Consider the following 25,743-nt stretch of genomic DNA (forward strand, 5'->3'; position numbering starts at 1 on the left):
ACCAATTCTTAAGCCAGTTTTAGTACACTGAGAAAACTGGTTATTTTCCAAAAGAAATCAGGAATGATTTTTCACTAACTGTAAACATAAACCAGAAAGCTCTATCATGTTAAAAGTGGGAGCTTTGAAAGGAAATGCAGAAAAATTGAGGGGAATAAACCTGCAAGGATTTCTGATTACGTAATTTCCCCCAATGTTTTAAGAAGCGGTATTAACCAGAATCAATTACTTCTAAAATATCACACAGATTTTACTATCAGTTTTTTTCTTAGCCAAATGTATAATGTACTTTTAGCTGTGCTTGAGAAACTCAAGCTCTCTAATTTAAGGTAGCATGCTACATCTTACACTTTTTACAGATCGAGTGAGAAGCACCTAAAATTCACCCCCAAATAGTTTCTCTTATCTGGAGCCAAATGTCCCAGAGAAACATTCAGCACATAATCTGTGAAGTTTTTTGTCTCTGTAATGCATTAATCCTTTTACTACACAAGTGGGTCACTTGCATCAGAGGTAGACAGCCACTTTTAGGAAGAGAAGATTCGATGCTACTTACTGATTTGGGGTTCCAGGTGGAGACCGTGATGGTAGGCTCTGTGTTTCCAACCTGTCATCAGACAGTGAGTTCCTACTCACTACTTCCCAGTCCATCCCACTCATTAATTTCCGTGCCAAGGGTTTACTGGGGGATCTAGAAGAAGAAAGTCAAATGACTAACCAAAAATTATACGAGGTGAGAACAAAACTACATAAAATTCACCACAATGACACTGTGGATTTTCTACCGTAGGAAACCCAATTATACTGACAAAAGTAAATGTAATAATGCAAAAAATATATTTACATGGGCAGTTCTGTATTTTCTCAATATATCGTACTTCATTTTCTGTACTTTGTACAAGGAACATCAATGAAATACAGTCATGAAGTACTGTTGGCTGGGAGGGAGACAGATAGACTGGAAGAGGAACCCACTAAACTTCACCAGGCGTTTCTAATGCCTCAAAGAGAATCTGACTGTGACAGAATAGCCAGAGAGGTTTTTAAGTTCAGAACTTAAAAATAAAAAACAAAACAAATCAAAAAACCTCTTAAGTTTATTCAGCCAACTCAGGAAAAACTAAGCAGTGCAAACATGACCCCATAAAAGCTCCCACAGACTTTGAAGAACTGAAAGTGCGGTAATCATAAACATGGCAACAGAGCTGCTGGGTTTTGTTTACTCATCAGGGATTTCCATCAAGGTGACATGCTTTCTTCCAGAATGCGCTTTGTCACCTTTAAGGCAGATGCAATCATCCTATTTAAACTTCTTTGTGGGTAACGAAACTTCATTTGGTTTTGCGCCAGAAATATCCTTCAGGACAAAGGTCGTTATCGCCAAGTTTTTTTTTATACAGAAGGAATTGTATTTTCTACTCGTTGCTCTTTCTCAATATTGAGGAACTTTTTTCTTCTCATTCTCCAGTTATCCCAGGATAACTACAATCCCCTTCTGCTGTTTCTTTCACCTATTTCTTAAGCACAAATGAGACCATACTTGCAATCTCTCATGAAATAGTATATTTCCCTTTTATACTGGAAATCATCAAATGAATCATCCAAGAATTGTGGTTGCTTTTTTCTTAACATCACACGGGATGGTTCAGTCATCCTGCAACTAAACATACCCAGACTCTTGCCGTTTGTTGTTTTCCAACTGAAAATTGTTCATCCAACAAGAGAAGTTATTTTAAGCAATTCTTAAATACATTTCCTGTGTATTTTGTGTTAACGGGTTTTTACTTTACTTCTACTACTTTGATGGTGCTACACAGTTCAAATTTCTCCTCTGTCATTACCCAGCTCTCTCTTGTTCCAGTGATAATTTCATCAGTCTTTTGTGTCATGATCATTTCATTCCCATTTGCCTTTACATTCTACCACTATTCTCTACTCTCCAGCTTTGTGCAATGAGGTAACAACATATCATTGCATCAGCATAACTCCTCCATTTCTTTCCCCATATCCCAAACTAACTTCTGCCCTTTGCTGTCCTGGGGACACATGGTAACTGTTCTTTATCTTCGTCTTTATCACCTTACTGATTTACTGAAAGTGCAAGTCCAGAAAGAAGGAACTTTGAGAAATAAGGGAACTAGCCGCACACAAATTACATCCTTCTGAAAATGAGAACCTTAGTTACAAATACATTTTTGCTTCTCATGGAACTTAAAACTTGATGCAAGCCACCACCCTAAGCAGACTGTCCTCAATATTTTCAAAAAAAGTCTACAACAACAACAAGCAAGCATCGTATCAAATAATTTATCTTCATGTGCAGAAACACAGTAGTCCTACTGAAGTCAGTGTTTGTTTGATCCTAAAGGACGGTGATCTGTGTGTGGAGGGTTTATTTTTGTTTTTATACCACCAAGCAGTTCGTAACATCTATTGCACACTGCTTTGCTGCTCTAAAGACTTACTGAATAACAGCTGAGAAATTTGAGACAGTTAAGCAAGACGGGCAGTTCTAAATGCTACTGTCTCAGGTCTTATTCCACCTGTGAAAAAAATCTAATAGCATATTGATATTTGAAAACAGGGAAAATATCAATCACTTAATTCCTGAGGAAAAACACATCCAGTTTCTTAGCACGTATTTAAGCAGTATTAATTTGATTCCAAAAATAATTAGCTTGATACCATGTCAATTTAAACCAACATTTAATTTTCTGTAATTTGTATGTAACTGAGCACCTCAAACCATTTAGATATTTTTCTTCACAAATATTGCATGTTTGAGCAGTTCCAAAAAGGCAAAGTAACAAGAAACCAGCAGAACTGAAATGTCTATCTAATGTTATCCATTCATTATTCTTTTATTAATCAACAGTATCACTAGCTAGACTTTGATGATAGTATGCTTGCAGCCAGAAGATTAGCACCAAGAGGTGGCTTCTAGTAACCAAAGAACAGGCAGAGGGAAAAATGCAAAGGAACAGAATATGTCCAATGCTAAATTAAGTAAACACCGGACTGCAGATACAGTGTTTTCTGACAGACATGTCAAGGCAGCTATTGAACCTTATTTACCTTCAGTGAAAAAGCAGCAAGTGGAAAATAGGAAAGTTGGTGGGGTTTGTTTTGTTTGTTGTTGTTTTTTCTTTTTTTTTTTTTTTAATGTGCAACAACAGTGAAAACAAATTAAATTACAGAGACATAAAATTATATAGGGAGGTGGAAAAAACCAAGTTTTTCCAAAAATCACATTTTTGACTGCTTAAAAAAAAACCCCCACTGTATGGTATCTTAAGTCATAGTTTGCAGCTACATTTTTTGAAATACTTCCTCAATCTATGCAACAAATGAACACAACTCTAAAATGAGAAAAAGCATCACCTTCTTCCCTATCAAAAAAAATCTAATGTTAAGAAAACTCACCTTTTACTGTGGATAGGGTCTGATCTTTCAGAAATAACACCTTACTACCATGATAAACAGCTGCAGCGTTTATCAGCAAAGGTTCGTTTCAATTATTTTATTAACAGCTCTAACCTCAGGGTCCCACCCACTCATGTTTGTTGCCTCCATTTCCTGTATTTGCAGAAATTTCAAAGAAAAAATTACCACACTGCAGCACTGAACTTCTCAGTGGTGTGGCTTTATGATACTGGTTCCCCTCCCAACACTTCTAAATCTAACAATAAGTTATTTTTTTATTAACACTTAAGATACGTTCTGAAATATTCCTGCAAATTTCTCCTCTATCACTAACTCTTTAAAACATTCAAATAACTTTCTCATGCCAGAGTGCAGCTGGAGACGGGAAGGGGGAAGTAAGCTGAAAAAATATTTTGAAATGCTTTGATAAACTTTGAAATTCTAAATTCCATGTTTGCCTGCTCAGTCTGTATGCTTCTATTGCACCCCAGCACAGGGCACTGTTAGTTAACAGAGTAAACTATTTTCAGATTTAATTTTTGGTGTATCTGCAGAGACATTTCTAAAAAAGCTGGAAGTCCTATCTATCTGAGTAGGCGCAGAGACCAAAAACTTTACCCTGCCCCCAAAAATCAAGAACAGTCTTATGAGGTGTGACACTTTGTCAAATACAAAAAAAATGAGTAACAGGGACGAGCAACAAAAAAAAGCATGACAAATTATATTAGCTCAGCCACAGTACACAAAATCTTTCGAAGACAGAATTTGGTTTGCATCCCACACCTGAAGTGCTAAATTCTCGCAGGAGCTGGGAAAGAAAGAGGGTATTGTTTAGGAATACAGGTGGGAATCTTTTCAATCATTTCTGTCCCAAAAAGAAATATAACCTGGGGCCACAACCTTGTTTTGTACTTTGACAAGGAGGACAGGGAATGCGTTTCTCAGCAAAACTGGCAACTACTGCTTCAGATTGAGAGACAAACTGTATACAAATCTGCAGATGCACCACAAACAACATATGCAATTTAAAGCAACTGAGGAATTATTTAATTAAACTGAATAAATGCACAGGTTGAAGCAAAAAAGGATTTTTGGAAACAGAGATTGCAACTTAATGATAGGGACTTTGCAAATACAAATGACGGACTGAGATACCTGCTCACTATCACACAATGCACATAAACTACCTTGTCTCAGCTCCAGTACTGAACTCGTCAGAACTGAACAGAATTAGAATATTTTGCAACGACTCCAAGCGAGAACAGTGCTCTTTAAGAAGTCTCCCAACTGATGCCTTGATCTAACTTTTTCCACTTTTGTTATCTACTTTCATTTTTATTATGCTCCTGGGAACTCTCACAGGTCTTCTTGGGTTGTGAATATCCTGCAACAAATGAGGCCTAGAGAACAGCTATAATGAAGATGGAAAAAAATAAATCTAAACAACTGCAGCAACACTCTTCTAAATGCTGAAGTTAGTGCTGCATGAAGATTAAGAAAATAGCATCTACAAAACGTATCAAAATTATTACAGACTATCTCCTTCATAGTAATAGGTTCCATTTTTTAAAATAAATTTTTAAATGTTTCTATGATTTGTGAAAAAAAACCAAACCATGAATACTACTTCAGCTAATTTTAAAGTAGAAACCTGAGGACAAACAGCTAAGCCTACTAATTGTAGGCTGCTTGTTTTATTCAAATGTCTGTTAAGAAATTTTATTTCCATGCTTTGTGCTCTGTATCTATGTTCTGCTCAGCGTGCAAAGGCTAGACGATCATTACTTGTGGCAACCACCACTTCCAAATTTAGAATAAATAGATCACTCAAAACATCTCAATATAACTATCAGTGTTATTTTCTTACAATGAAAGGATTCAAAATTTGCATAGACAGTATTAGCACAAACATGGCAGTCTCTAGTTAGATACTGATAAGAAAACAGTGTACATTTGGACAGCTCTAGGAAAAAAGATTTTTTTTTTTTAACTGATCTTGAATAAATCTTCTGATGTGGTAATAATAAAAGCAACAGCAATTATTTAAGATTTTTTACAAGTCCGCTTAATTCTCAAGGAAGACCTGACTATAATGCTAGCATGGTCCTGGTTTCATAGCAAAAGGCAACCAATACTTATTAGAACTTTCAAAAGCAACTGAAAAAAGCCTATTGCTTGACAGTTTAAAAAGCTGTTCAACAATACAGTGACTTTGTCTGAGGAAGACACACTGAGAAACAGAAAGGCAGGTTCCAGGAACAAAAACCACATTATATCTGTAAAACCTTAAAAAGCAAAATTTATCCTCTGTATGAATACAAAAGGGTAACATCTACTCAGTATTTCAACTTGAAATGTAAATGTTTAGAAGACAAGGAATTAAGGATAATGTTCTTAAATTAAGCTTCCTGAACCACACGGTGTTCTAGAAATGTCTTATATTTCAAGTTTTTTCACCCTTGAAAATACTTAAAAAAAAAAAAAAATCTTTAAAACTGAAAATGCATTAATTGCACACTGTGATAGGGAGGAAAAAGGAAGAAACAGACGATCTATTAAAAGCCTTTTGAGGTGTATTTGTTACAATAGGCCATTAATTTCAGTTCACTGATGTATGCATGTATGCCTCAGACATTTATCAGTCATTAATGTTACTGAACAACTCAAAAGGTGAGGATGAATGCCATATTCCTTAATCTAAAAGCAACAGCGGAAAATAAAATTATTGAGGACAGAAGAGCCAAGTATTTTATTAACTAAAAAAAGCCAAAAAGACTTGAGAAAACATCAGAGCAATTCTAGCCACGGCTTTCAATTTTATTCAGAGTATATATCACAAAATACAAGTGACCCCAGCACCACTTGTTCAGTTTTGAATCAAAGGGAAGAGTGCCATCTACTGAATAAGAGTTTCTAAAATGATAAATATCCTCCTGAAAACCAAGTATCAGCTTTCCTCCACCCTACTTACTTGGAGGGAATTGTCAAGTTCCGAGTACAACAAAGAAAAATAGTTTTTAACTGATTCATAACTGTCATTTAAATAAATAAAACTCAGTTGTCACAGTCTTGAGTCTTCTGAGTACTAAAGAAGTTGCCCCAAGTAAAAATCTAACCAGACGCCCAAAGTGAATTAAATAGAGTAAAAAACAATTCTACAGCACACAGAAAATATTGGTCTTACAGAAATCTACCTGTTGAACAAACATGTCACAGCACTTCTGACCTCAAATCATTCTAATATGGAGCTGGGTATCTACACTGTGCCCAGCTAAAAACTCAAATTATGTTATATTGCACAGGGGGAAAGGGCGGGGAAGTAAATCAAAGCAGAATTAATCAATACTCTGAAAAACAGTGTTTGCAGGTACTTGAGAAAGGCTGCTGGGCTTGCTACTAAAAGTCTGCGAGCGTAAATTTGAACTCCAGAGTTCCTTAAGGGTTAACTATGCTAAAAGACATTCCCCATCTCAGTAAAAGTATATGCATAAAAAAAAGCACAGAGCAGGCCTCCCCACTTGGAAGGATCCTTTCTACTAGTGATCTAAACAGATGCAGCAGCAGTTTTACTTTTGAATACTGTGTCATAATTTCTGAATGAAGAACTAAATCTATGTCTTGAGTGTTTTTCTTGTAACCACTAAACCCCTCAGGAGTCTGAAACACAATTAAGTAATAGATCCCATGATTAGCCAACTACTCTGTGACAGAATACCTTCAGAAGCAGCTCACTCCCAGTCAAATTTTTCATAGTAAAATACCTCATTGGGACTATAGTGATGATAAAGGTGTTCTCACCAAGTCAGGCATTCACAGTACTTTATTTTAACAGAAATATGCGTGTACAGTTGTAGGTTGTTATCAAGGATAAAACAAACCAAATAACTCAATATTTTCATGGAATGGAGACCGTCCTTTGCAATAAAGACAGCACAAAGAGCGCTGGTACATATAACAACAAACTGCACAGATGGAAGGCAATTCTGAATTTTTAAAATATTTAAAGGCAGAAATATTAAAGAATACCCTTATTAACTTTTCCATCCTAAGATTCTCCGCCATTTCTGGCTGCCTCAGAGAGACACCCTCCCATATAAAAATTAAACTCCTTAATATGGTTAAGTCAAGCCACCAGCAACAGTTAACAACAGTTGCTCTTTATTTTACATTTTTGCAAACAGAAAACAATGATCCCATAACATCTTAAGAGATACAAACAGAAAATTTACTCATCCTATAGGAATGCAAATTGCTTACCTTGCAAATACCCTGTCTTTATTTGCTCTTTCTTTACCATACTGCACGGACTGGACCTCTGTTCTCCCACTGGAAAACAAAACAAAACCAAACCACTAAATGCAACAAACTTAGGATAACAATTTCTTGCTTAAAATTCAACCATGTCAACAAAAAACCCCAAAATTCTATTTTCAGTCATGCTCAAGCAATTGTGCTAACTTCAGTACACTGTCACTTTAGACAGCATTTGGGTAAGCGTAGGTCATCTTTCCCATTAGAGTCTAATTAATTTTAGGCATAACATAAAGCCTCTCTCCTCTCTTCCTTTTTTTTCTTATCCAAAGCAGTAAGAAAGTTCTGCTTGGATCTTTGGATAAGAGGACTATAATCCTTCCTGTCACAGCCACAACCAAAGATTACAGCATCTCCTCCGTACTCCTCCTAAACTATTCCCTGAATTGCTAATAACTTAGTCGCTACTTAGTTCAGCAAAATATCATAAAGAAATTAGATAAGCACATCAGGATTGCATTCTTCTACGCAACTTGTCAAAACCAAGATTAGAACTTGGGAACTTGCTGACTTTTCACATAAGACCATGTGTCTTGTGTCAAATCAAAGATCCTTTATAATATTTAATAATTTCTGTTTCCAAAAAAAACCACAAAACAAAACCCAACAACAAACCCTCAACTTTTTCTTTTGAGCATCTATCAGCAGTTAAGAATTGGTGGCAAGATACCAGCAAAACTCCCTCTTGCAGCCACTTCCCCATTTATGACTTCATACCAAGGCACAGATTCAAAGGATACATGTCCTAAAAGGACACTGATACTTAAAATTCTGCTCTTTTCTGTCCTTTACTGTCCTGGTTTAAGGTAAAACAGAACCAATTTTCTTTTCAGTAATTTTAACTTTCAGTTAAGTCTCTTCTAACTAACTGCACTCTCTGAAATTCTAAATCTGTCATTTGTTTGGTGACCAGCCCAGCCCAAACCACAACACTTACAGAGACATTTACACTCTGAAATCAAAGAATAATTTGCTATTTTCACATTCATATTACAGATGTACTGGATGTGTGAATGCTGGAGAAATGGCCCAACTGGAATATCACAAAATTCAGTGAGGGGAAATGCAAAGCCCCGCACCTGGGGAGGAATAAGCCCACACACAGGCTGAGGGCCAACTGGCTGGAAAGCTGGTTTACTCTACACTGGTGAGACCAGATCTGCAGTGCTGTGTCGAGTTCTAGGGTCCCCCAAGTCAAACAAAGGGCCATGAAGGTAATTAAGGGTCTGCAGCATCTGGCATAGGAGGGGAGACTGAGAGAGCAGGGACTGTTCAGCCTTAGGGAGAGAAGGCTCAGGGGGATCAAATAAGTGGGTATAAATGCCTGAAGGGAGAAGCAAAAAAGACAGCCAGACTCTTCTCAAGGCAGCCCAGAGACAGGACAAGAAGCAATGGGCACAAACTGAAAGATGAGATATCCTACTTAAACAGAGTGAGGGGAAAACAACAACAAAAAACCCCACACAAAACAAGGAATCTTTTTTACTGTGAAGGTGGTCAAACACTGCATCAGGTTGCTCAGAGATAGTGGACGGTCTCCATCCTTGGGGACACTCAAGACCTGGCTGGACACAGTCCTAGGCAGCCTGCTATAGTGGACCCAGTTTGAACAGGGCATTGGACAAGTGTCCAGACCTGCCTTCCAACTTCTACCGTGCTGCAATTCTAAGAAATCTCTTTTCAAACCTGCTGCCTGCTAACTTCCTGGAGTTACACATTTTTAACTCTGACAAGCAGTAAGTCATCTATATTTCCTTTATTTCTTTCCAATAACTCTAACATTTTATTTGCCTTTCTCTAATGGCTACTAATAATTGATTTAACTTTTTCAGAGAACTAACTACAAAGCTCCAAGGCAGTGATAACTTATTTATGTTCCTCCTCTCTCCCTGTGTAGATTATTTTGCATTTTTGGACACAGCACTTGATCTACCATTTTATTGCCTACTCACTCGTCATTGCGACATACCACCGAAACTTTCTCCAGCCAACTTCAGCTTTTACTACAAAAGCCTGTATCACTTCAGTGGTAACCTTTGTTGTGAAGAACGGCCCTACTTGTTTCCCATCTGGTTAAAATAGTTGCTAATACACAATAGAATTCATCATATTTGGGCAGTTTAACTTCTCTAATGAGTGTTTGGTGAACTTTGAAAATCCAAAAACTGCGTACAGAAGTCAGATTTTCTCATCCGTAGTCTTCTTGATCCCTCCTTGGAAGGTTTTTGTTTGTTTGTTTGTTTATTAAAAGAGATCTTACTTTAAAATTTGCTGCATTAGAATCTTTTAGGCCAACGAAAATAACAGACTGCATAACTCTTAATAGTTCAACAATTTAATGTCTCTGATTTTTTCAGAACTGGAGATAATTCTGTCTAGCCCTGGAAGTTTAGTATTTTATTAGTTCGTTTTACTCAGAAATGTTGGCTAGAAGTCTCTAGTCCAATCTCCTGCTAACACTAAGTCGTGTCTCTCCATGGCTTTGTTTAGCCCAGTTTTGAAAGCCTCCAAAAACAGAGATCCCACAACCTCTCTGGCTAACTTGTTCCAGTAAGGCACTGCCCTTCTAGAAAAACAAAACCCCCCAAACTTTTCCTGGTATCCAGCTAGAATCTTCAAGGTGAAATTTGTGGCTCTTGACCCTTGTTCTATTACCTGCCATTGCCAGCACAAGTTTGGCTCCATCATTTTTGAAACTGCCCCTGAATAGCTTTAGGCTTGCTACTGAATTCCCCCTGAGCTTCCTCTTCACCAGATTAAACAAACCCAGTGCCCTTCACCTCTCCTTGTGTGTCATGATACTACTATTATGCTGCCTTTAAACAACTCTCAAACTACTTGCAGAAATTCTAGCCTTTTGGCTGCTTCATTAACTTTAATGACCTTCTTCATTTTTATGCAGTTTCCCTTTTTCATCTTACATTAACATAAGTTGAATGTCATCATCAAACAGCTATTCTGTAATAGTAACCACAATGATTCAAATTCAAAATCTTTACAGAAATGAAAAAGCTCCCTCAAATTCACTATAATAACATTGAAGCAAGTCTCAAACACTGATCAAGATCACAAATGCTGTTTCTCAAATGGGTGCTGTGAACGCTGGTCAAAAAAACCAGATGGTATAAAAATTGAGCCACTGAATTACTTTCCTCTTTATACATTTATGCAATTCACAAGTGTAACAGAAATAGTCTGTTATTGTGTTTTCTAGCTTTTCATCATCTCTCTTTGTACGTCACAGACACTGTTGCCATTCTAGACAGCTGATTAGTAGTAGCTCCATTATTCTCTACTCCAGGCATGATTTAAACCATCAGCATTCTGCATTACTTGCAGAGACAGTTAACTCAGTTACTTAACTAAGAAGTTTGGGGTTTTTTTATGAAAAGCATAAAACACTTTAAAAAGCAGCACCACCCACTCCATCATTAGAACAGAAATTATACTTGGGGATTATCGTTATTCCACAGGATTCTTTGCACCTTCAAGATTTTTGCCTATTATGTCAAGTTTATTCTTAAAAGTTATGGACTTAATTTCATCCATATTTTCTAAACTTCTGGTTTTGGTGCAGAGCATGTATGTCTTCTGTCTCCACCTAGTTGCCTATTTGTATGCATCTAGCTTAAGTGGGCTTTATACTTGTACAAGCTTCGTTTCATTGATTTCTATTTGATCTTTATTTAGGTCTGTTTTGTTGCTGTAGCTGCACACAAGATCTGAGATCCATCAGTTTTCAAAAACACCAGGCCAAATACTTTGAAGTTCTGAGACAACGTTTTGAAGATAAACATAATGCAGCAGGTAAGCAGGCAAAGACATCCAGCCTGTGAGACAATCTCAGAGTACTAGCTCAATAATGACCGTGAATAATTCATTAATTATATGTCCAAGATATCCTAGAAAATTACTGACAACATTTGAAACTTTGGTCAACAGGGGAGGGGAACAGATGCAGGATTCACAAGCTATTTGTATTATGGCATCTTTTAATATAGATTCTAAATTCCCTATGGTTATTGATGAGTTGCCTGTTCTCTTATGTTCGTTCCCATACATTTCAAATCAGCACTTACCAGTACCGGAACTTGGAACCCAAAGTGAAATAATGTGCAAAAAAGTTCTTCTGAGGGGGGAGTGGTCTGTCCAAACGGAAGAACGTGTGATGTTCAACACAAGCTTTCCACAAATTCTTACATGCACGGTAATTCACCATATTGAATCCCAGTAATGTTTCTCTAGATTCATGCTAAAAATGAGAAAAAAAAATAAATGTATGTCAGACAAAAATTATTCCCAGGTAATTTTGAAATTAAGAAAAATACTGTTAGCTTTGGGGTTGGTTGTTTGTTGTGTTTTTTTGTTTGTTTGTTTGTTTTTTTTTTTTTTTAAATTATGCTTTTAGAACTGGTTCTCTAATTTTACATTAAATTTATGTATTATAAACCCTTTTAAAATACCTCGAAATTTTCTTTAAAGATTTTTTCCTTTTTTTTTTTTTTTCTCCCCAAATGAGCCTGCTTAAAGGTTAACAGTCTGTTTAGTAATATTGAAACAAGTCTAGATGGGAAGAAATGGTCCCAAAAGGTAGGACCCAAACTACACTAAAAAATTTCTGCAATTTGAGAACTCAAAGACATCATGCTTCCCTGTTTCAAGATTACAATTAAGACAAGGAATTGTCATGCACATGTGCCAATTAGAGATTGGGAACAGGTATTGATCTCAAGAGCAACTGATGTACCTACTTCTAAATGATTAATTAGGTTCCTGGTGAAAGAAAGCAGCAAAATTGCAAAGCAAGCTAAGCTATTCTGCCTGTTGAGGGAGCTTGATTACAACCTTTGTAGGTCAGAAACATCATCAGCACTCTGCTTTCTCTTTACAGTACTACATCCTCCACAACATTTAGCGCTTAGCACAACCTAACTGTTTTCACTCAGTAGTAAATTCCTTTTCCAAGTTAAGCTTTTGCTGGCCTGCTCATTTTTAGATCTGCTGAGATCATAGAATCTTCATGGTTGGAAAGGACCTTTGAGATCATCGAGTCCAACCATGCACACACAAAAAAAACCCCAAACCCCTACAACCTCTGCCACTAGAGCATGCCCTGAGATACTGGGGCACAGACCTGCAACTCTTATCTCAGTGTTGTATTTGGGAAGTCATCGTGACTAATGGCTAAGAACAACACTGTATTTTCATCCACAAGGCAAATTTAGGGTAAAGAACAAAATGGATTTAAAAGTAAACAGCAAATTCTGAGTATGTATTGATGAAATTCAAGAAATTATACGCAAGAAACTAAAACTTGGTGTTTTACTTCCATTTACAAAAATTACTTGTCTCTCCTAATTTTCAAGTATTGCCAACTGTTCCCTGTATTTTCTAGACGTGTTAACAGAAGTACTTAAAAATTAAAAATCACAAACAAGGTAACAGAAACTAAGCCCATTACTTATTCAGTTAAAAAAGGCTTTATCAAGAATGTAAATGTACAATAACATAAACAAGATACATTAATATTCTGCAAGAGAGCAACTATGTAAAATTACAAACTGCCTCATCTGGACCCAGTAAAGGACAAACCAGCTAAGATTTTAGATTCCAGCAAAAAAGTTCTCATGATGTAGCAAACTTTAATACTCTATCAGCCTCTTATACTGTTGGAAAAGAGTTTGACAAGTTGTATGAGCTGATGATCATGCATTTTCATGTCACTCAAAGCATTATATTATGGGTTGGTGGGGAAAAAAAATACCCTGCTGTTTCCCCTAGTTTGTATTCCAGAGAATGAGCTGATCTGATTCTCATGCCACCATCTGATCACTAGATCAGGCATGAAGCATGAAGGAGGAGCTGGTACTGCATGAAGGAGCTGCAGCTAGATCAGCTTAATTGTAATGCGAAACAGCACTTTCACAGGAACTTGGTGTGTTACTGCTTTAAAGGTACCTTAACAATAGTTCTATTCATAGCTTTTAAGGCTTTCATTGCAGTGCAGAGTGAACTGATCCTCAAACTCTACCCTTCATCTAAATTAGAGCTAGGAATCAATCTTTAAGGTAAAGAAGAGTATAAGATACTGGCTCCTAAGTGCACCCATCCTTTTCCTATCCATCCTTGCAGGTTCTGTAATATCCAAACGTAAGTTGGGCCCTTGAAATTCATCTTCGCTAGTGACTCTGGGGTGCAAACCCTGGTTCTGCTGCTGTCTGGTAGCTGGATTTAAAATAAGATTGCCCCTGTTTTTCCTGAAAATAGTAGGCTTGAATCAATGTAAGCTCAGCGTAAGACCCCACGGCAACATTTGTAATACTTCAGCCAAAAGCACATAAAATAACAGGATGTTTATACTGCAGCCTACAAGAATGTTTTTATAGCACAAGGCTCCAGGAAGATGCCGAATGCTCAGTGACATGCCGTGTGACAGTCACATACAGGTATTTCAGGGTTTTAGGTCTGTTGAGACAGTGTTAGAAGACCGTGTCAGGGAGCCACAGTTGGATTCTGCTCTGAAATGACTATCTTACTAATTGTGTCCATGGTTCCTATTAGAGAGAGGAAAACAGTCTGTTTGCTGTGGAGGGGGAGAAGAGTGAAGCAGCCAGAATGCAATACAGGCGATGAGGCTCAGGGCCCAAGTGTGAAACTACAGGTAAGCCACATACCACCATGTAAGTTAATTTAAATCCTAACCTTACAAATGTACACTATATTGCAGGCTACCTACAGAATCCAAGAAACACTGGAGGGATAGAGCAAAGTAAAGTCTAATTCATGTTTGTATTTCCTTTTATTAAAAGGACAAAAACCCAAACAAATAAAGCTGAATGGATATTGGTGGCCCTCTCGCATACAACAGCTCAGCCTTTGAACATTCACCTTGGGTGGGGACATTCATTCACACCCACCTTTACCTGACTTGAAACAGGGACTTCAGAGCAGATCTCTTGCACCCAGAGAAACTGGGTTGAAAAACATATTCTCCACTGGGTCTCTCTCTCTTTTCCTAAACAAAGAAAAATCCCAGAACAAAGCAAAAATTCCCTACCCCCATCTCTGACAGAGACAAAAAGACTTGCGCTTTGTAAGCGGCGGATGCTCCAGAGACTCAAAATATTCCACAAATAGTGGACAAAAGTCCTGTGAAAGCTTAAATGCAACACAGATTGTGCCAAGAGTATCTGCTCTTCCCGCAAAAAAACAACAGCAGAAACTTCAGTAGGATCGGGCAACAAACACCTAAGCATCTAATGAATGCCAGTGTTACTTAAGATCAAGTATGTACTCTAGGCAGATAAAGCCATGTATCACCTTGTCATTCTAGCCCAAGATCTTTCTGGAAGTCAGTAAGAACAAAAAAATTCAAAGGACAAACTTCAGATATATAATCTATAATAAAAAAAAAATAAAATTCATTTTGGCCACTCACTGAAACCAGGTCTTGGTCATGGACAAAACCTATGATATCGTTTTGTTACAGACTCAAGTAATTTTTCAGCGGACATCTGGACTCTAAAAGAGCTAAAGAACATGCTGAACAACTTATTTGGCTGTTGAAGAATCAAGACCACTGAAGTGTGCTGGACAGTATTAAGAGTTTGATGCTATTGACATTACAACAGCCAAGGGTTCAACTAACTAAAACCAGAGAAGTTTAGGGAAACATCTAGAAAAACGAAACTACTGAATTATTCTCAAACAGCTTCAAAGCACATAAGGGAAGCAGCACATGAAACAGGCAGAATAAAAAAAAATACAGTGAAAAAAACCTGCCATTGAAGTTACGGCTCAGGGGGCTTCTAATGTCGGATGAAGAAGTCATACACATAACATTATTTTCCCCCCACAAAATCATAAAGAAACAATGGAAAGAAAATCTACTCCAGTGGATGTGTGCTCCAGCTACATAATTGTCAGAATACACAACCAGCTTCCATTCAAGATTATATTATGCTGCCAGTGGGAAACGACTGACTTTAAACTGCTTCATCTGACTTCCTTTAAGTGATTTATTTAAACACAGATATAATCTATTGAAAGTACGCAAATAATTCTTCACTTATGTTGATGCCTCTAAGCAATGCCAAGTAAAGGAATAAATTTAATAGGCGATTAAAAGATAAGGCATTTGCACTTTTGAGGACAGTTGCAATTAAAAGCTCTCAACACTCATTAGTTGTATTTGAAAAATATCTGTTCAGGACTACTTAAAAGCATATATAGCCCATCTTGGAAAAAATAAATACACTGGAAAATCCCTCTCCCAAGTCCACTAATTTAATATCCCATAGGATCTCAGCTTTGCATCCAAACAAATACGGTTACTCAGCTGTACAATTCGTTATATATTTACACATGGCTTTGAAACACATCATCAGCATAGCGTGAATGTATTTTCGCTACCATATCATAAATTGGTGCTTTTAAATACACACTCAAAGCACTAGACCAGAGATATTTTACATACCAAATGTGCAATCACTGAGTCACTTCACCTAGTTTCTGCTGCCTAAAAAGTGCCATTTAGGCTCCTTTTGTCATTAATGGGAGTGAAAGCAAAAGTAAGCATATACCACCAAAGAGCAACTTACTCCATCCTAAAACGTACTGCCAATTCATGCAAGATGTTTCACCCTTTGCATGTGTCTAGTTACTATAAAGGAAGTCTAATTATTAGCTTTGGTTAACCAAGTATCATGAAACAGAAAATATGTTCTTTTAACCTAACCGAAGCTGAATATAGGTGAGATGAATCGTATCCTACGAGTCTACTCAGGGAAAGTAACTCTGGAAATAATTTAAATATTAGGTTTGATTAAAAAATTAGTTTAAGTATGCCTTCTTTGGAAGCCAAATTTGAGCTTTGATCTTAAGATATTCATGACTTGGAATGAATGAAAATGAAGTTCTTGCCATCATTTTTGATCTGATACATAGAGTTTAAAGAAAAACAGTACAAGGCTTTTTAATTTCTTGGCTTGGATAAGATGTCTCAGAAGAGAAATTACATTAGCTACGTATACTACATTCTGATGCAAGTAACAATATGCAGAGTATTAAAAAGCAACAGGAAAAAAAACAAGGTGAGAAAGCTATCGTTATACTACCTTTAACTATATGCAGATTATTTTTTTCTGCAGAAAATAGAGAAAACACTCAAGTACAGCACCCAGTCCAATGTTATATCTAGGTATCTCAATCTTCAAGGTCCCAAACTCTGCTATTACAGCCTTTTCGTCAAGTTCTGATTTAAAAAACAACTCCAGTTCATAATTTCTGAATTCCAAATAAAAATCCAAATTCTCATCTCAGACCTACATAGAACATGCCTGCAATTGTAACGGAAGTTAGACACACTGGTATGAAAACAAAATTTGACCCCTGGGCTGTCAGAGATCAGTTTGTGGTTGAGCACTAGTCTATAGCTCCTGTGGGGTATTTAAGAAATACGTGTGTCACGACAATGAAATATTCCCTTCCCTTTTTTGTATCATTACCATTTTTCTGCTCACAGTGCATGATGTCTGCTCATGTTGACAGATACTCCTGTTTATTTCATGTAATAGCCAAAGTTAATTTCTTTCTACACATAATTACTCCCAAATCCTCTAACTCCTGTTACCCTACTTCTGAACTGATAGCTACTCACACTGCTCCGAGCACACAGGGTTAAAACTTCTGCTGTCAACTAATACACAACCCAGTGTCTGCATGTGGTCAGGTAGTTCCATTTGGGAAAACTGCAAACTCCTGGGCCTCATTTTAAAGGATCTGCTTTGAAGATACAGAGTTTGACTCCTGTTTTCAGTACTAGTACTAGTCACCAGCCATTTGCCTGATCTGACGCAACAGGTGTTTCCTCCTTTTATTTTTCTTGTTTAACCACTCTGTCTCTAAATCTAGAATAGATCTATAGTACTCAGGATGCATTTCTGCCTGGAATCCATCTTTTTTATCTTGTCAGTAACTCTGCATTTCAGGTCTCCAAATCCTTTCAGCTGTAAGAACCGCACAAAACCTTTTAACCAAGCTGATGAGTTAAATCATATAGTCATATTTTAAATTAATTCCTCCATCTTTCCCCAGTGTCTCCATCATATGTCTGTGATGGGTTTAGAATAATCTCTTGGAGACACAGAACAATCCATTTCTTGATGAATTAAATAAATACTAAATAATTAAATAAACGTGCAGTGGTCCTATGGTGCCTTACAGGGTACCAAACACACACCACAAGCAGTGAAACATACACATTCTTCACAGAAAGCTTCGATTTTTTCCCCAACAAATTTAGAAATAGGCATAAAAAATTAACATATGTAATTTTAAAACTGCAAAGACATTCTTATCTCATCTGCTTAAATATCAGTAATAAAGCCAACTTGTATTGCTACATCTGAATAATATAAATCAGCATGTTTTAATCAAACATTTACTTAAAAGCACATATACAACTGAAGCAGCATTAAGCATTACCTTTAATTTTAATTTGGTTTCTTCTGAAATTTAAATTTAATATTGATTTATTTTCAATCTGTTCAACATTTTTTCTTATATAAGCAGGTTATATTTCCTGCCCACGAATGTAGAACTAAATGTATTTAAAATATAAGGCAAATCAAATAAAAAAGCACAATGTAATGTCCCATTTGAGAACTGAAATAGCCAGAATGTTGGTGAAACTGGACTTTTAATTGCAGATAAAGGCAAGAATCAACATAATATCAGTCAGTACAATACAGACGTGCAGTATGGAGAAATTCATTGCTTGCATTTTTTGAGGTGAAATTTAAGACAGTACTCACCAATTCTTTCCTAAGTTGAATAAAAAACTGTTTGCACTTAAAAGAAATTTTTACAATCTTCAACCTAAATGAAAAATAAAATCACAATATTTAAACACTTAATACACTGCATCAGGGTTAAAGGCTTAAATACACCTACTGAACATATACTTTCTAGAGAGAACAGATTTAATTTCATTTCCATGAAATTTCCATACACAAAAATTAAGATAGCAAAGATTATACAAAATAGCTTGTATAATTTGACATTTATAAGCCATATATTTATGTTATCTACCAAATTCACTTGTTTCCATCCTAAACGCACAGCAGTTGCTAATTTAGGTATCTTTCCCCAGTTCCAAAGTCCAAAGAGCTAGTCTATCCCCAGGTCATTCCAACCAGAATGGCTGGTCTTTTCAAAGACCGCTTTCATTATCCCTTAGAGTATCAAAAAATACTTTGAACTTCACCTGATTCCTGAAAGACATTCTTTCTCTATGTTCTTACATGTCTTTAAATAAAACCAGAATTTGTTTTAGTAAAACAGCTAAAAGCCTGTTAGCTAAAAGCTAAAACAGCTATAAGCCCAAAAAAAAAAATCATCACACTGCAAGGAGGAAAAAAAAAAACATTTTAAAATATCACATGACAGAGAAAAATCAGCCTACAGATCTTTTCATCTTGCAGGTTATCTATAAACATACGAGATGCTGGCAGTAATTCCAGGCAATTTTGCATGGTCACTGCAACACTAGTTATGCTAACTGGGAAAAGACAGGCCATGTTCCCATCGAAATCTAATTATATACTTTTTCAAAGAAATGCAGTATTAGGATAGTACACATCTTTATTAAATATCCAGGAGTACTATTTTGGTCAAGAATAAAAGCAAGTTTACAATTGTAACAAGAAAAAAAACGAGTAACTTCTATGACGTTGAAAAGGAACAACTGATATGATACTGCAAACTATAGAACACTAAATGCAAATGCTATCCCACTCAAAGGAGATTTCGCTGACCATTATGAAACTCAAAGCAAAAGAGTATCTAGATCACATAGTTAACTTGCAGGAAATTACACAGCGAACTCTTCAGGGGTTACAGTCAACCTTTTACACAGCATGTTTATACAGAGCACCCTTACTAATCTGAACTGTCATCTCTGATGGTCCCTGTACTTTGAGTTGTTATATTGGTTTGGTAAAGCCATGAAAGAAAGAAAGAAAGAAAGAAAGAAAGAAAAAGCAACAAACAAACCTAAAACAACAAGAAAACATAACAAAAACCCCAAAACAAAGAAAAAAAAAACACATCAGTGAAGACAGTGCTACAATTTTTGAGATAAGCTTATTCATGAGGAATATACAGGGACCTCAGTAGTGACTGGGATTACTACTTGTATATGAATTCCCTTGTTGAATAAAAAACCCTGTAGACTACAAAGGATGAGAAGCAGAACATTAACAGACACCTAAATTGGATATCTATATATAGAAATTATCTTAACTAAATCAAATGGAGACATTTTTCTCCAGGGGATTATTCAGAGCAGGAACCTAACTCGGATGTCTTAATTTGTTGAGAGAGTTCCTATCTCAAATAACAAATGCAGTTTGTGAATATTAGCCTTTAAATTATGCTTACTTAAATCTTTTCCCCATTTCTTTTTTCTTTCCTAGCTTTGCCATTAGTTACAAAAAAAAGGAAAAAGAAAAAAGAAGGCAACTGTTATAACCGTCCAGTTTTATTTTTTTCCAATTCAATTAAATTGTTGCTGTTGAAGTTAGTTTCTCAAGGATCAGAAACTATAAAGGGGGCTACAAGTTATCTACTGAAATCAAATTATTCCACTGGCAATGCAGCAATTTTCTTAGCACCTCCTGTGACAAACAATTGCTTAAGAATAATTAGGGATGGGTCCTAAATTTGTTGGAAGGGATAGACACTACTGATTATAGCACTCTGACTGTGGAAAAAAACAGAAAAAAGTTGTATCGGACTATTTAGGTTGCAGTTAACCAGAAGCATGTTATCATTAATTTTCCAAAATTTTGGGGTATAGGGCAATTAAAAGAACAATTTAATATACACCTTTTCTATAACAGAACTGCATGCACTCAACAACATACCAGATTTGCTTAGCATGCCAACAGAAAACCTGAAAATAAATTAAATTATTCCATTCATAAAAACATTCTACTACCTTTTACTCTTTTTTCCCCTCTTCTGCTAAAAAATTACTGCCTTTGGTGATTTACAGACTCAAGGAGAATGATGAGGATGAAAGCTGTACACGCTGTTTTTTAAGCTCACCCCATAATATAGGCAGAGTGAGGTCAGCTGCCTCTTAAGCCTGAAACCACTTGGAACAGACTCAAAACTGTAATATTAGCCAATAAAGTCTAACTCAACCCATAAGAGCCACCATTCAAGTACAAAGAAATGACTCAGCAAAGCTGAATCTCAGCTATTTTAAAAAAATACAGCAGATAAGAGCGTTCATATGCACAGCTAATACCCCGCTAGTCATTAAATAAGAATATCCATACTCGGCCAAAGCAAAAGGCACGTCTGCCTACGTTTCCTTTCTCTGACTGTCGGCAATGGTGCATATTCAAGGAAAAGGGTAAGAACAGGCAGGCACCAGTAATATTTTTGTGGTATGATTTTCCAGTCTCCACTCATCTCAGACGTCCTAAAGCATAAGATGTATCTTTTTAAATGAAGAAACACTTAAAAGTCCCAGTCTAAAGCGAGGACTGTGCTCAAACACATGGAGGAGTCTCATGATATCAAGCACTGGTTCTCACTAAGAACTTTATCGCCCCAACCCTTGCCAGTATGATGATAAGGCAGGACACAAGCAATCCAGCAAATTTCTTGACCAAGACTTCTTTGACATAGGTTCTGGACTAGGGAAGCTAGGGAAGATGCTCTTGGTAGCACAACTCACAAACAAGGAAGGACTGTCCAGATTTAGTAGTCAAAGACAAACTTGGCTCCAGCAGCTGTGAGATGGTGAAGCTAAAGATCACGAGGGAAGCGAGGAAGGATACAGCAGACTAAACAACCCTGGAGTTCAGAAGAAACTCCAGCTTGATTCAGGCTCTAGTAGGCAAAATCCCTTGGAAGCTGCCTTTTGGGGCACAAGAACTGGGGAGAGATGGCCGATCTTAAAGGACAATCTTCTCAATCCAGAAAAACCCTCATGTGCTAGAAAACATGCAAGCATGGGAGGAGGCCAACTTGGATGAACTCGGAACTGCTGACTGAGCTCAAACACAAAAGGAAGTATACAGGATGTGGACGCAGGATCAGATGGCCAAGGAGGAACACAGAAGTACTACCTAGGCGTTCAGGAATAAAACTAGGAAATCCGAAGTGCGACTGCAGTTGCAACTGGCAATGAATGTGAAAGGCAACAAAGCTTTCCAGGGGTACATTGACCACAAAAGAGAGGCAAAGGAAAGCGCATCTCCCCTGCTGAAAAGGTGATCTAGTAACAAAGGAAAGACTGAGGTACTCCATTTTCTTCTCCTTTGGTCTTCAAGGGCAAGATCTGCTGCCTGGCTTCCTAGTTCTCTGTGTCTGGTAGCACCGTTTGGGGAAAAGAGGAATTACCCACAGTACAGGAAGAGCAAGTTAGGACACGCTGGATAAAAGGCAGTCTCCTTTGTTTTACCTTATTCCTGCCTTGCTCCCTCCTGTTTCATTTCTCCCCATGATCATAAAGTTCATAATATGCAATTTAGATATCATATCAAATTAAGAGGGAGAGGGCAAAGACATTTTACTTGATTCTTCTCTGAGCAATATAGTTAAAACTTTATTTCTTCCCACATACATGCATGTCTATCCTCTCACTTGTCTCAAAACTCTGCTCAGGAGTACCGAAAAAAGGGATATCTAAACATTCACTGTAGCCATAAAGCACTGGGAAGACATTACACAGCTCCGGTTTCACAGGAGCAAGAATAAGTGGAAGGAAGAAGAAAAAGCATCAGTACTGGTGTCACCGGAGAGTCTGAATGACTGGATAAAAAGGAAATGCAATACATCTACTAGTGAGCTGTATTGGGTTTTTTTAAAGATCAATTATGTTAGTACTATAGTCTTCACCGGAAGAAATTAATATCCCTGACGTCAGCTGATATGGTTGAATACAAAGAAGAACTGTTTAGGTAATTACACACACACACCCCCCACACACTAAGAGTTCAGATCAGCATGCCTGGCATGCAAATAATATGAAGCAGAGCTCACAGAAACCTCTAGCTTCCAACAGGGACATGTAGCTTCATTATGACTTACGTTGTACGTTCTCAGTAATTTACTGGTGTGTTTTATAGAACCTATTTCTACTATAACTGTTTTCAAAAAAAAAAAAAAGCCATAAAACAGTCTGAATTGAAACCTTCCTGATTATTACAGCATTGCATTTATAAAGCAGCCTAAACCCAGAAATGGCTCTAACACTTCAAAACTCTTACCAGATGAAGGGTATCTTTCTTAGGACTTGCCACTATTACAAACACAGGTCTGACTGACTAGCACAGTAGTTCCAGATGTATCATTGCAAGATCTGGTTTTAATTTACCCAGCTAACCATGGAAACTGAAAATTTACATACTCCTTAATTGCCTCAAACTTACTTTTCTTTGAATGCTTCCAGGCAAAATGTTTACCGTGATCAATTGTATCTGGCTGTGGATAACACTTATGTCATAGCTTGCTTACTTTCTCTCCAAAAAATCTACTAAAATTTGACCATTCAAACTGTTTCTCAACATGGTAAACCACAGAATACGTAACATCCTACAATAAAACTTGAGACTAAGCTCAGCGCAGAAAACCAGAATGTCTCAAAAATTTATTGGGTTGAAGATCACGACTGGTTGAACATCAAAACATCTTGAATCTCTGCAAGAGAACTTACTAAGAGAAAACCAGTCACTGATTAGAGATAATAGATCTTACCCTGTGCTAGCAGAAAACAACAAAACCCCAAGGATTTCAGCTGCCCGTATCAGTTTGAATTCTGAGAAAATGACCATGAGATGATGGAGTTCAAGATCCTTAGGGTGGTGAGCTCGCTACCCTGGACTTCAGGTGAGAAGACTTTAGTCTCTCGAGGGATCAGCTTGGTAGAGTACCATGGGATAAAACCCTGGAGGGAAGAGGGGGCCCAAGAAAGCTGGTTAATATTCAAGGATCGCCTGCCCCAAGCTCAGGATTGATGCATCCCAACAGAAGTAGTCAGGCAAAAATGCCAGGAGGCCTGCATCAATGAACAAGAAGATCCTGGACACATTCAGACACAAAAAGGAAGCCTATAGAGGGTGGAAGCAAGGCCAGGTAGCCTGGGAGGAATACAGAGAAATTGTCAGAGCAGGAAAGCTAAATACCTGATAGAGTTAAATCTGGACAGGGACATCAAGGGCAACAAGAAAAGCTTCTGCAGCTATGTCAGTGTTAAAAGGAAGACAAGGGAAAATGTGGGCCCTCTCCAGAAGGAAACTGGAGACCTGGTCACCTGGGATATGGAGGAGGCTGAAGTGCTCAATGACTTTTTTGCCTCAGTCTTCACTGGCAATAAACGCACGATTTTGATCCTTATCATGAAAATGGTTATCTATAGATGAAGAGATGACAATATCCTGAGCGCTCCACCTCAGTTACCCTCAAGTGCCACACCTACATTACATTCAACACATGCAGCCCAATTAAGTTATATGTGACAAAACAGATAAGAGCAAACACTTTCCAGGTTAATATTTTATGTTCAGTTGTCTCTTTAAAGACTGTGAGCTAGACCGTAACACTGGCCCTGGTTAATTAAACATAGTGCAAGCTAAAAAACTCCTGAAGAAAAAAAATGTATTAAAATTCATTATAGTTTGCACCACAATAATTTAACAGCGCAGCATGCGGAACAGGACAAAACCCCATCATAAAATTACCCATGCAACTACAACCAAGTTTCAGTCTTTTTTAAAGCATGTGACACTGTTAGTGGTAAAAATATGTTTTGAAATACCAAACAAGACATTGGCTTAAACAGCTGTCCTTACCACTGAAAGGTATTAATTCGTACTCTGTTCTTGAAAATTAGTATTCCACCTGACATCACTCCAATCATTATTTCATTGTTACTCTGATCCTTTAAAAGAAAAGAGAAAATTACTTCAAGAAAAATATAAATATCTTTGAAACCTCATATATATTCATTCTCATCTTCTCTCTCTAAATACACAAATACCATAGTAAAACAGATTTCAATTAACATGGAAAGAAATGTGTTTTAATAAGACATGTAAGAATTAAATTATTCATTCCTATTTAGGACAAGCCTGAATGTTTGCTCCGAGTTCTTTATAAGCTACCACAGAATTTTAATTTCTTAAGTTAGATCTTCTGTCTTCCACCAACTTCGAAGAAATATAAAATATAGAGTATTCTAGCAGTTTATTACAAAATACAGCACTAATAGACTGGCTTGACGTTAGCTACACTAAAAACAACCAGCAACTTAAATTCCTACCTGAAAGGAAATTGCAATCTCAGAACACAGAGAGCAGAGATTCTAAAACAAACAATATCGTAAGCATATTTAAATAGTACATTTCTCCTGAAATATCTTTGCACTCTAACCAAACACCTGCTATAGATCTCTCAATATGCGTGCAACAACAGCAGGATACAGAGAGCAGTGAAGTGGGGTACATTTCGAATTCTACTGCAAGGTTCTCTAACCTTGGGGAGTAGGACAAGAACATTTAATAAAAATAATTATATTCAGAGGCTTTGCAGAAACGGTAGTGCTGTACTGACAGGTTAAGATCGTTTGAGTGAAGACTTTGAGCTATTTGCTTTACCAGATAAAGCTGACACTATATCAAATTATAGTACGCTCACCTTACGTTAACTGTTCATATTACATAATGATTATTATTTGTAATTTTGTCCTAATCAGGTCCTTAAATACCAAACGCACATTCAACAAGTACATTTTTCTCATTCGCTAGCAGCCAACTGAACTGGCATTCAGGCTGACAAGGCTCAACCTGAATAACACACGTATAACTAAGGCCAAATTTAAGCAAAGAAATAACCTCACTGAAGTAAAATAGTGGCTATTGAAATTGGTACTTAATAAGATAATATTATTTTCTTTCCTTTATCTTGTAAGCAGCAGCCTGGAAGGGTCTCTAA

At 37.0% G+C, this 25,743-nt stretch overlaps 1 protein-coding gene across 2 annotated transcripts in view; it reads right to left on the minus strand.

The window, feature by feature from the left end:
• The window catches only part of PTPN4 (protein tyrosine phosphatase non-receptor type 4), a 121,245-nt gene that overhangs the window by 30,700 nt on the left and 64,802 nt on the right, over positions 1 to 25,743 (minus strand). For both annotated transcript variants that reach the window (XR_010071897.1, XM_063340681.1), the window contains exons 10-14: positions 24,603 to 24,691; positions 18,549 to 18,612; positions 11,814 to 11,986; positions 7,681 to 7,749; positions 557 to 691 (exon numbers count right to left, since the gene is read on the minus strand). Coding sequence is in view for 1 of the 2 variants with exons in the window: in XM_063340681.1 (XP_063196751.1) it covers positions 557 to 691; positions 7,681 to 7,749; positions 11,814 to 11,986; positions 18,549 to 18,612; positions 24,603 to 24,691 (530 nt within the window). In the remaining variant the exon portion in view is untranslated. The remainder of the gene's footprint in view (positions 1 to 556; positions 692 to 7,680; positions 7,750 to 11,813; positions 11,987 to 18,548; positions 18,613 to 24,602; positions 24,692 to 25,743) is intronic.

The sequence above is a fragment of the Chroicocephalus ridibundus genome, chromosome 7, assembly GCF_963924245.1.
Source record: "Chroicocephalus ridibundus chromosome 7, bChrRid1.1, whole genome shotgun sequence".
Taxonomy (NCBI): domain Eukaryota; kingdom Metazoa; phylum Chordata; class Aves; order Charadriiformes; family Laridae; genus Chroicocephalus; species Chroicocephalus ridibundus.